Source organism: Ascidia mentula, chromosome 6, assembly GCF_947561715.1.
Source record: "Ascidia mentula chromosome 6, kaAscMent1.1, whole genome shotgun sequence".
Classification (NCBI taxonomy): domain Eukaryota; kingdom Metazoa; phylum Chordata; class Ascidiacea; order Phlebobranchia; family Ascidiidae; genus Ascidia; species Ascidia mentula.
The window spans coordinates 2,895,586-2,907,673 of NC_138571.1; the positions used below are offsets into that span (position 1 = coordinate 2,895,586).

At 36.7% G+C, this 12,088-nt stretch overlaps 1 protein-coding gene and 1 pseudogene across 1 annotated transcript; both read left to right on the forward strand.

The window, feature by feature from the left end:
* The first annotated feature begins 966 nt into the window (after positions 1-966).
* On the forward strand, positions 967-5,793 carry LOC145905980 (NACHT, LRR and PYD domains-containing protein 14-like). Its single transcript, XM_082993330.1, has 8 exons — positions 967-1,731; positions 2,142-2,309; positions 2,371-2,526; positions 2,762-2,923; positions 3,277-3,438; positions 3,919-4,080; positions 4,621-4,782; positions 4,838-5,793. Exons 1-8 carry the CDS (start codon positions 967-969, stop codon positions 4,937-4,939), a joined length of 1,839 nt encoding a protein of 612 aa, XP_082849456.1. The 3' UTR covers positions 4,940-5,793.
* A 2,269-nt stretch (positions 5,794-8,062) lies between these two features.
* Positions 8,063-9,910, forward strand: LOC145906875 (uncharacterized; annotated as a pseudogene).
* The last annotated feature ends 2,178 nt before the right edge of the window (positions 9,911-12,088 follow it).

Genomic DNA, 12,088 nt, shown 5'->3' on the forward strand with positions numbered 1-12,088 from the left:
CGAAACCATGCTGAGAAGGAATCTTTATTAGAATGTGGTGTAGAGTATGGGAGGATTGTGGATCCAGTTGAACTTGTCCTTGCTAAATACTCTGGGGGGTCAAATTCTGATGAAACAGATCCAAAAAAACGTCGAGAACGGTTGGCTAAGTTAATAGATCAAGGAAGTGGACTCAAAGGTGACATAACAGTGGAAAACTTGTTTGATAAGGCAAAACTTGAAGCACAAGATAGAGTTAAACACAAAAAATTGAGTGAAGTGAATGTTGATAAATACAGCAAATCAATTGCAGTTGTTGGTGTAGTTGGTGTTGGCAAAAGTACTTTGACCAAACTCTATATCAAACATATGTTAAACAAAACAAATATACTGAATTCTTCTTGGGTTTTTTACATTAAGATGGGTGAAGTTGACCAAACTAAAGAGTGTGACTTGTACACACTTCTGTTTGCCCCGCTAATAAAACAAGGACTTTTATTAAGCGAAGATGAAAAACACAACCTGATCAAAAATATCTTGCGTGACCCTAAAGTGAGGGTCATTATAGATGGTTTGGATGAAGCTGGCACTCCAAATTTGCAGGCTGTTATCAATTTAGAATCTCCCCGCTCAAAAGCCAAACCTATTGTTTGGTTGCTTAATATTTTAAATGGAACTTTTCTTCCTCATGCTTACAAGCTTGTAACATCCCGAAAATCAGAGTTTATGGATGTCCCCTTGAAATACAGACCAGAGTTTGTTGTTGAAATTTTAGGTCTCAGCTCAAATGCTCAGAAAGAACTAACTAAGCGTGTTTGTGGTGAACAACATGAAGAAGTTCAAGCCATGCTAAATGCCAACTGTACACTGTTAGAAAACTGTGGTGTTCCTGTGAAAATGCTGATAATCCTTCATTACCTGTTGCCAAGAATTAAGTCATGAAAAAAATTTGCAAAATCAATTACGATTACCAGCATATATGTTGGCATGCTAAAGACATACATCCTAACAAAACATTGTATTTCCCCTCGCAATGTAAATGTTGTAAAACAGCTTGCTGGTTTGGCTTGGTATGGATTTTGTAACAACAAAACAATGTTCTCTGAAAGTGATTTAGAAAAGATTAAAATTCCGTTGAAGGATCAACAGCCATTTGTTGATACTAATGTTGAAATAGATCCAATAATGGGGATTTTCACACAAGACAAAATAAGTTTCTTTGTGCATCGCTCATGGCAAGAACTGTTGGTTGCACTCAGGCTTGTTCTCTTTATGAATTTGGATGAGATGAAAATGCATTCAAAAGATGCTCATAAATTTGGGGAATGGGAAAATATTCTCACGTTCTGTTTTGGTCTCTGCAATGATGACATTTTTAAAGAGGCCAACAAAATGATCCAATTTGAACAAGAACAGGAAACGATTTTGAGAAAGCAAAATATTTTGTCTGAAGTTGTTGAAAACATAGCAAAACATCTCCAGAATGTGCCAGGCCTGCCAAACTTGACAGACTGGTTCCATCTATTTGGATGTTTAAATGAACTAGACAACAAGGTCATCACTGAACAGGTCAAACCATATTTACATTCTAAATATAACATGGAAGGATTAACTTTCTCCTCGGATGTAAGAAATTTCCGCACAGTTTTTGAACATTGTGATATATTTCCACGTTTCCTCTGTGTGGAATTTCCTGTTGTTGGAAATGTCTTCGAAAGTTTTGCAAAATTTGTGAAAGACTATAAGACTGAGGTTAGTTGAGGTTATCAGTTAAACTATTGATGCAAAGATACTTCACTTGTTGACTGCACAAATCTCACTTTTGGATATGTTACATATCTGTGATTAACATTGCTTAGTCGCAAGAGTGTATATTTTCTAATGAGCTGAATGTCACCCCAATATGCAGTGATATTTACTCATAAATGTTCAGCCCAGAGGTTGGCAACCCCTGACATGCTAAGAACCAGTTAAAATTTACATTGTGTATTTTCCCTAAAGAAGCTTGCGGTTTGAATGAAGTCAAAGTGGAGAGTGAAAGAGCCACATGGGGCTCCCAGAGTCATGGGTTGTCGACCTCTGGTATAGCCAGTGTGATTTACTGTTCCATATGCATTGTTGTCGTCAGCATTTGTTCCAGCATTAAACTTTTCCCGTCGTAGATTGATGACCTAAGCTTAGAGAAGTGGAATGACGAACAAGCACCATATCTTGCAAAGTGCATTCCATTAACAGAATCACTTACATTGTCTTCAAACCATCCCAAACAGTCATGTTTAGAAACATTGAATTGCATTAAGGACTCGCTAAAATATGGACGTCCACATAAGGTTTAAACTTTTTTTTATTAATGAGTGTTTGTATATTCTGTGGTCATTTGTTTTATTTCAGCTTAAAAGACTGAATCTGAATGGATTTGATATAAGCAATAATGATCTTCTTTGCTTGGGTGAAATTCTTCATCGTTTTGAAGATCTTTGCATTGGTAGTTGTGAAGTAACTAAAGTGGACAATTTTACCACTGCTTTGGCCAAACTAGAGACACCAGTAAGTCTTATTATGTTTCTTTGATGTTTCCTTAATGTAAACACATGTTATGTAGTATTTGCACTTGCAAAATCTGCATATTAATGCCAGATATCAACTTACTTTATACATTAAAGCCAATGCAAAGCACACTGCCATGCTACATTTTGACAGTAGGCTGTGGGTACAACTGCCTTTAATTGAACTCACCAAAAATATCTTTATCGCCCATAGGCCCAATTTTGTTTACTTTTAGATGAAATCATTTTCTCTGCATACAAACAACATCGGAAACTCTGGAGCAGAAAAAATTGGAAAATGTTTGAAGAATGTACAAAACCTGCACTTGGACACATGTGGAATCACTTCAGAAGGAATTCCGTATTTATCTTCAGCTTTGCTCAAACTACCAGATCCAGTAAGGTTTTGCAATAATGTAACTTGTATTCAACCGAACAACTTCTGAGAGAAAATTAGGCTACCTCTACAATATGTTGCTGGTTGAGATGGAAAGGACACTAATATGTTTATTTAGTTTTATTTGAAGTTTTGCCAACACATATATAAACAAACCTGATTACAACCTTTCTTTTGATCTTGAAGCTTTAGTTTGAGAACAGTAACTTTTCTTATTAATTAGGATCATTACAGCATATTGTGTTGATAATTATCAAACAAAAGTTCACTCCTGCAAATTTAGCTTGAAACATCAATAGTTATTTCAAGCATACATAGTGTTTTTATGTTGCATTCATACTAAATATTTTTTAGATGGAATCCCTTGAATTGTATGGAAATAACATTGGGAACTCTGGTGCAATAGAAATGGCAAAATGTTTGAACAAAGTACAGAAACTGGACTTGGGGAGTTGTGGAATAACATCAGAAGGAATTCCACATCTGTCTTCAGCTTTGCTCGAACTACCAGAACCAGTAAGGTTTCAGTTGTGTTTTAGTTCACTGCTATATTCTGTAAAATACAGGTTTACCAGCCGGATTTGCTAATTCTGAGAACATTACTTTAGTATCACTTTCCCAATAAATTAATTGTTGAACTATCACCTTTCATGAATGATATGAATGGGTTTCATGCACTTTGACTCTGACTCAGAATACTTTCAAGTTCAAACATTTTGCATCAGAGTCCAGATATTATTGATTACAATATTAAAGGACACTGATATGTTTATGTAGTTTTGTTCAAAGTTTGACAGAATGCTAACACTGATATGAACAAAACTTGAAGCTTTAGTTTGATAACAGTAACTTTTCTTATTAATAATGATGTTTACAGCATGTTGTGCTGATAATTACTAAACAAAATTTCATAAATGCAAATTTGGCCCAAATCGTCAATTGCTATTTAAAGCATGCATAATTATTTTATGCTGCATTCATACTAAATATTTTTAGATGGAATCCCTTGATTTGTCCATGAATAACATTGGGAACTCTGGTGCAGAAGAAATAGCAAAATGTTTGAACAAAGTACAGGAGCTGGACTTGGGGAGTTGTGGAATAACATCAGAAGGAATTCCACATCTGTCTTCAGCTTTGCTCGAACTACCAGAACCAGTAAGGTTTCAGTTGTGTTTTAGTTCACTGCTATATTCTGTAAAATACAGGTTTACCAGCCGGATTTGCTAATTCTGAGAACATTACTTTAGTATCACTTTCCCAATAAATTCATAATTAAACTACCCAGCTTTAAGAATGACATGAATGTGTTTCATGCACTTTGACTCTGATTCAAAATACTAAATTTGTATCAGAATCAAAATGTTATTGGTAACAAGAGAAAAAGGACAAAGATATGTTTACATAGTTTTGTTTGAAGTTTAACATGATGCTAACACTGATATGAACAAAACTGGTCACAACATTAATTTTTATCTTGAAATCTTTAATTTAGTAACAACAATTTGTTGCTGGTGGCACACACATATATGTTCACTACTTGGTTTGTGTTTATTATGACATTGCTCTTTTCACAAACATAATAATTTAAAAAATATCTTTTCATTGTTTATCATCTAATTGTTTTTGACGACAGTTTGTTATTTGTTGGTTTACCCTGAAGTTGACCTTTAAATGCTTAGCTTGGAATGTTTTTAGATTCAGAATGTCAATTTATCTGGAAACCCTATTGGTGATAATGGCTGCGAGAAACTGTCAGAAAGTTTGGCTAAAGTGAAGAGCCTTAGTTTGTCTAACTGTGGAATTACATCTATTAGATTAAAAGCATTGGCTAAAGAATTGTCAAAGTTGGAAGGTCCAGTAAGTTACAAATTTAACTGATTTTATGTTTAATTACATCAAGAATTTTTTTTAGATGGAATCTTTGGGCATTAATGGAAATGTGACTGTGGAAGAAGCTAAAAACATTTTCGGGGAAGTTAAAGAAAAAGTGCAGAATTGGTGGGGTTTGCTTTAATGGGTCCACGTTGATTGACAACACTGTTTGAAGGAAGATTAAACAAAAAGCCTTAAAGGACATTAATTTTTCAGTGCTATATTAAATTTTACATTGAAATGATTTGTCATCATTGTGAAAACATTCATCTGACAATTCTCTCTTATGCGCTCTATAACTCTTATGCGCTGTTTAAGTCTTATGTGCTGTATAACTCTTATGCGCTGTTTAAGTCTTATGCGCTGTATAACTCTAATGTGCTGTATAACTCTTATGTGCTGTATAACTCTTATGCGCTGTTTAAGTCTTATGCGCTGTATAACTCTAATGGGCTGTATAACTCTTATGTGCTGTATAACTCTTATGTGCTGTATAACACTTATGTGCTGTACAACTCTTATGTGCTGTATAACACTTATGTGCTGTATAACTCTTATGCGCTGTATAACTCTTATGGGCTGTATAACTCTTATGTGCTGTATAACTCTTATGGGCTGTATAACTCTTATGGGCTGTATAACTCTTATGTGCTGTATAACTCTTATGTGCTGTATAACTCCTATGCGCTGTATAACTCTAATGCGCTGTATAACTCTAATGCGCTGTATAACTCTTATGCGCTGTATAACTCTTATGCGCTGTATAACTCTAATGTGCTGTATAACTCGTATGCGCTGTATAACTCTAATGTGCTGTATAACTCGTATGCGCTGTATAACCCTAATGTGCTGTATAACTCTTATGCGCTGTATAACCCTAATGTGCTGTATAACTCTTATGTGCTGTATAACTCTTATGTGTTGTATAACTCTTATGTGCTGTATAACTCTTATGTGCTGTATAACTCTTATGCGCTGTATAACTCTTATGTGCTGTATAACTCTTATGCGCTGTATAACTCTTATGTGCTGTATAACTCTTATGTGCTGTATAACTCTTATGTGCTGTATAACTCTTATGTGCTGTATAACTCTTATGTGCTGTATAACTCTTATGTGCTGTATAACTCTTATGTGCTGTATAACTCTTATGTGCTGTATAACTCTTATGTGCTGTATAACTCTTATGTGCTGTATAACTCTTATGTGCTGTATAACTCTAATGTGCTGTATAACTCTTATGTGCTGTATAACTCTTATGCGCTGTATAACTCTTATGCGCTGTATAACTCTTATGTGCTGTATAACTCTTATGCGCTGTATAACTCTTATGCGCTGTATAACTCTTATGTGCTGTATAACTCTTATGTGCTGTATAACTCTTATGCGCTGTATAACTCTTATGTGCTGTATAACTCTTATGCGCTGTATAACTCTTATGTGCTGTATAACTCTTATGTGCTGTATAACTCTTATGCGCTGTATAACTCTTATGTGCTGTATAACTCTTATGTGCTGTATAACTCTTATGTGCTGTATAACTCTTATGTGCTGTATAACTCTTATGTGCTGTATAACCCTAATGTGCTGTATAACTCTTATGTGCTGTATAACTCTTATGTGCTGTATAACTCTTATGTGCTGTATAACTCTTATGTGCTGTATAACTCTTATGCGCTGTATAACTCTTAGTGCTGTATTTATATATTAAACCGATCGTTTGACTTTGGGTTACTGAGTAGCGCTTTTATCAGGAGTCAGATATACGGCAGTGTTGTTATTTTGTGTAGACGTTTTAAATAACGCCTTACTTAAAATTTGGTGACCCCGACGTGATATTTAAATGGACATTTTAACCTTCTGATTTAACGTGTTTTTATGTGCTTTAATTATGTCGCAAAAGGCTTCTGGTGTAATTCCCCAATTTATAAAAAGTGCGATCAAATTAAAAGGGGTTGGAAAGTCAGATCAGTTGACCACGCCAGGTAATTTCGATGCTATATCTCACGCAGCTACTTAGGCAGTCATGTCAGACATGAGTGCCGCGCCGCATTGTTAAACACGATTATTACGACCGATCACTGCAAATCCCGAATCATCATATTCAATACCTCAGCCTCGCTCGAGTTATTTTGCAGCCCATGGAATTAATGACCAGGCCGCATCCATGTTTTTTCCTCGGGGTCAGCCACCGTTTTCGAGGCCTTGTTATCCTGGTGTGTCCGTACCGCATTTTTCCTCTAGCCGAACTGCACCTTTCACACCCATGGCAGCGAAAGTAAAATTACCCTCAATGTGGCAGGATGCTGTAAAGTTGTGGTTAGCGACCGTTGAAGGTATTTTTCAGAACCATCAAATAACATCTGACGACGAGAAATTCAATTTAACCATTTCTTCCCTCAATCAAGAACAAGCTCAACGGGTTGATCACGTCATTTTGGGTAATACTCTTATGTGCTGTATAACTCTTATGTGTTGTATAACTCTTATGTGCTGTATAACTCTTATGTGCTGTATAACTCTTATGCGCTGTATAACTCTTATGTGCTGTATAACTCTTATGTGCTGTATAACTCTTATGTGCTGTATAACTCTTATGTGCTGTATAACTCTTATGTGCTGTATAACTCTTATGCGCTGTATAACTCTTATGTGCTGTATAACTCTTATGTGCTGTATAACTCTTATGCGCTGTATAACTCTTATGTGCTGTATAACTCTTATGTGCTGTATAACTCTTATGCGCTGTATAACTCTTATGTGCTGTATAACTCTTATGCGCTGTATAACTCTTATGTGCTGTATAACTCTTATGTGCTGTATAACTCTTATGCGCTGTATAACTCTTATGTGCTGTATAACTCTTATGTGCTGTATAACTCTTATGTGCTGTATAACTCTTATGTGCTGTATAACTCTTATGTGCTGTATAACTCTTATGTGCTGTATAACCCTAATGTGCTGTATAACTCTTATGTGCTGTATAACTCTTATGTGCTGTATAACTCTTATGTGCTGTATAACTCTTATGTGCTGTATAACTCTTATGCGCTGTATAACTCTTAGTGCTGTATTTATATATTAAACCGATCGTTTGACTTTGGGTTACTGAGTAGCGCTTTTATCAGGAGTCAGATATACGGCAGTGTTGTTATTTTGTGTAGACGTTTTAAATAACGCCTTACTTAAAATTTGGTGACCCCGACGTGATATTTAAATGGACATTTTAACCTTCTGATTTAACGTGTTTTTATGTGCTTTAATTATGTCGCAAAAGGCTTCTGGTGTAATTCCCCAATTTATAAAAAGTGCGATCAAATTAAAAGGGGTTGGAAAGTCAGATCAGTTGACCACGCCAGGTAATTTCGATGCTATATCTCACGCAGCTACTTAGGCAGTCATGTCAGACATGAGTGCCGCGCCGCATTGTTAAACACGATTATTACGACCGATCACTGCAAATCCCGAATCATCATATTCAATACCTCAGCCTCGCTCGAGTTATTTTGCAGCCCATGGAATTAATGACCAGGCCGCATCCATGTTTTTTCCTCGGGGTCAGCCACCGTTTTCGAGGCCTTGTTATCCTGGTGTGTCCGTACCGCATTTTTCCTCTAGCCGAACTGCACCTTTCACACCCATGGCAGCGAAAGTAAAATTACCCTCAATGTGGCAGGATGCTGTAAAGTTGTGGTTAGCGACCGTTGAAGGTATTTTTCAGAACCATCAAATAACATCTGACGACGAGAAATTCAATTTAACCATTTCTTCCCTCAATCAAGAACAAGCTCAACGGGTTGATCACGTCATTTTGGGTAAGGTTGGTCGTCGCTCTTGTGGTGATTTAAAACAAGCGCTATTGAAGGCATTGGATTGTAACCCCATAACTGAAGTGCATGAATTATTTCACGATCTTGCGCTGGAAAATAAGCGTCCAAGTGTACTTTTAAATCACATGAAAGTTCTCTTGGGTAATTACCAAGATTTGTGTCCAGCGGCGGAAAAATTAGAAAATAAGTTGTTTCATGACAGATTAGAATGATATTTGGGCCTGACTATGGTTTGTCAGTTGATTTATTGGCCGAAAAACCTTATTACATAATCAGGGCATCGATTTTTTATTGCGTGTCGAACATCTTGAGAAAAATGGTCGTGCGTGTCGAATAGTAAAAGTCTCGTATCTGGTAACTAACGCATGAGAACGACCAGGCTTATTTCGATTACAGAATTGTTGTACTTACATCACGTTAAAATAACGACAAAACAATTAAAAAACATTGCATGTTAAAGTCTGCTATGTCTCTTTTAAGGTCCGATTGTGTGAAAAATGGTACCTGTTCCGTAACAATGCCACGTGTTCGGTAACAATGCTCCATGTTTGGAAACAATGGTTAGTTTTATGTGTAACACGCTTATTCGCTGGACGCAAAAGTAAGTGTTGACAGGTTTTTGCATAGATTTTGTCCAAATATTTATTACGATTTCGTTTATTTAGCCATCTAAACAGAAAAAAATATTTTAGGTGACGTTCCCAAACGATGATGCCATTAAGTTTTCAACACTACGTAACCGTTCAGTTAAAAGCTGTTGTTTAATACAGACTCGAAATCCAAATTTCTTCCTAAATAATTGTTTGCGGTTTGAAACTAAACGACTTATACTGGCACCAACGTCTTCGAACCACATTTGCCACCAGCATGTATGGCAAAAAATTACATGTTAATAGGAAAATCTATGTGAATGTGCCAAGATTGGCGTGACCGATATGTAGGCTTAATAAGGTTATTATAGTAATTTAATTGATGGACAATTGTTGATAACAATAGCGTTGGTCTGTTCGTGGTACTGTATACCGGTAACTTAACATTTATCCATGCCGCCCGTGTCGAACACTTAGAATGGCGAAAAAGGCATAAATCGACACCCTGTACAAAATGTTATTTAGCAAACCAGGTAAGTTTCAGTCACACCAAGTGGTTAATAAACAGCATGTTCCACATAATGTTTCGGATTCCTAAACATTTTTGCCAGCACTCAAATGGTAATAAATGATAACATAGAGAGGCGTCTAAGGGAAATGACCGAAGAGTTACAGGCGTTAAAATCGGCTTAAACTGTAACTTCTGCAACTCCCCGATTTCAGGCCCAAAGAGGGCAAAATGGCGGATATCATAGGTCCGGAAACTTTGCCGCACGCAACAACAATTATCGACCACCACAGCGACGAGATTTTACTGCTCGACCACGCCCGAGGCAAACAAATTTTAATGGCGGACGGGACTTCCAACGACCGCGCTTCTCACAGGCGCCATCTCCCGACTTGTATTATTGTCACAACAGGTATGGTTCGCATGCATATAATTGTATTCCTCCATTTTCTTTTAATTATCAGAAAAACGGGCAGCGTCCCTCTCATTAAGGGTGAACAATGTCAGGGGCGTCGAAAAACATTCTAGCACTTTCACCATTTTTGATAAGAATCACAAACTTAATTTTCTTGTAGATACTGGCAGTGCTTTAAGTCTTATTCCCCGCAACTTAGCGCGTGAATTTAATCCTAGTTTACCTGTAAAAATGAAATGTGCGCTGGGTAACGAATTTCAATCTTATAGGGAAATATTATCGTAAACTTACCTAAATAATGTAAACGAACAAAAAATGTGGGGTAAATTCAAGATTCTATGCCGCATATGGGCAAGTTATGCCAAATTACGCAACTCGCATTCAGAAACATTGGACTTAAGGTGACGTACAGGTCCCTTTCTCCTGTAAACTGACACATTCTCTATAGTTGTCTTTGCGCCCTTGTACGAGGTCCTAACGAGATGTGCTCGGCAAATCAGTTTCCGTACCTCGCTCGTAAACGACTCGTTAAAATCAGTTTTAACGAGCTCGTTTGTTTAACGAACGAGGGTCGGTTAATTAACAACTGCCAGTCGGCACTCGGCTCGTACGTTTGCACCAACAGCTTATTAACAGGATGGAGAAAGAACGAAATATAAAATACTGTGATTAAATGTACAGAGAACACGATGCGGATCAAAAATTCCCACATTACTGTTTTAATGCAGTGATTCCCAAACTTTTTGTGGTTGCGTACCACTTGTAGGTAAAACAATTTCGACGCGTGTACCACCTAGTTGCGTGTTACAAATGAACCTAGGTCCTAGGGGATTAAGCAACAAACATTTGGAGATCACTTCCGATTTTTTAAATTCAAACCATCCGCAAACCACTGAATGGTGCTCACGAACCACCTGTAATGCTGTCACGTACCACCAATAATGCCGTCACGTACCACCGGTTGAGAAACACTGTTTCAATGACCCTACATTTCCGTGACTTGCAGTGACTTACTTTGGAGTGTTTGCTTTTCTCGCAAAGGAAAGTTTACCAATGGAATTGTATTTGGTGTAATAAGCTCTTATGTTGGGAGGCGTCAAAGAGAAAAAAAAACAATTCTCATCAAAGAGATTTTAAGACCAAGTAGCATTCGGTGCAAAATTCTTGACTAAAATATAGTTTCTATATTTCACGCGTGTTGCCCCAGAAGATGCGTCCAATGTTTAACTGTGTTGTATCATTTTGTTCATTCATTAAGCACCAAAACTCCAAAGACAAAATTGTTTTTGGTAACTGACCAAAAATTAAACTCATGAGTCTGCATGTTGGTGTCAAAAGTTGTCAGGTCAAAAGATTTGCTTGCCAACAACAGTGCAATAAATCGGAGCAAATTTACGACAAGTTTCATTGCAGCTTGTAATTTGAGTTTTTATTGGCGAAGCGAAACTCAACCAGCTCACAGTCGTCAACGTTGATTCAATTTAGCAGACTTGATGGGCGAGTATCGTCCTGTAAGGGGAATTTGAGAGAGATCTAAATGGATTGATGATGTATCGAATTTGGGAAATCCCAATGTTACAACTTTGTTTAAATTTATGAATTTTATTTGTTTAGGAGGTAAAATTATGATATATGTTTTGTTTGTGATTAATGAATATAAACTGGGCCAATTTAAAACCAAAGGCCCCTGGCAGGTTGTCGATCGCTCACCGTATCGATATGATTATATTTTAAATTTCACAAAGCAATCTGTGGACAGCTCAGATGGATTTTTTAATGAGAAAAATATATTTAGCCTAAAAACAGCCACCATTTGGAGAAACTGATGATGCCGTTTTTAGGCGAAATATATGTTTCTCATTAAATAATCCATCTGAGCTTTCCACAGATCGCTTTGTGGGATTTAATATATCATTATGTTTTGTTTGGATGCAAATTAATTAACAAA

Bases quoted from the DNA above. Each gene is read 5' to 3' on its own strand.
- LOC145905980 (XM_082993330.1), top strand. From the start codon at position 967: ATGCTAAAGACATACATCCTAACAAAACATTGTATTTCCCCTCGCAAT. The intron at 1,732-2,141 runs GTTAGTTGAGGT...TTCCCGTCGTAG, and splicing joins TGAAAGACTATAAGACTGAG to ATTGATGACCTAAGCTTAGA. The intron at 2,527-2,761 runs GTAAGTCTTATT...GTTTACTTTTAG, and splicing joins TGGCCAAACTAGAGACACCA to ATGAAATCATTTTCTCTGCA.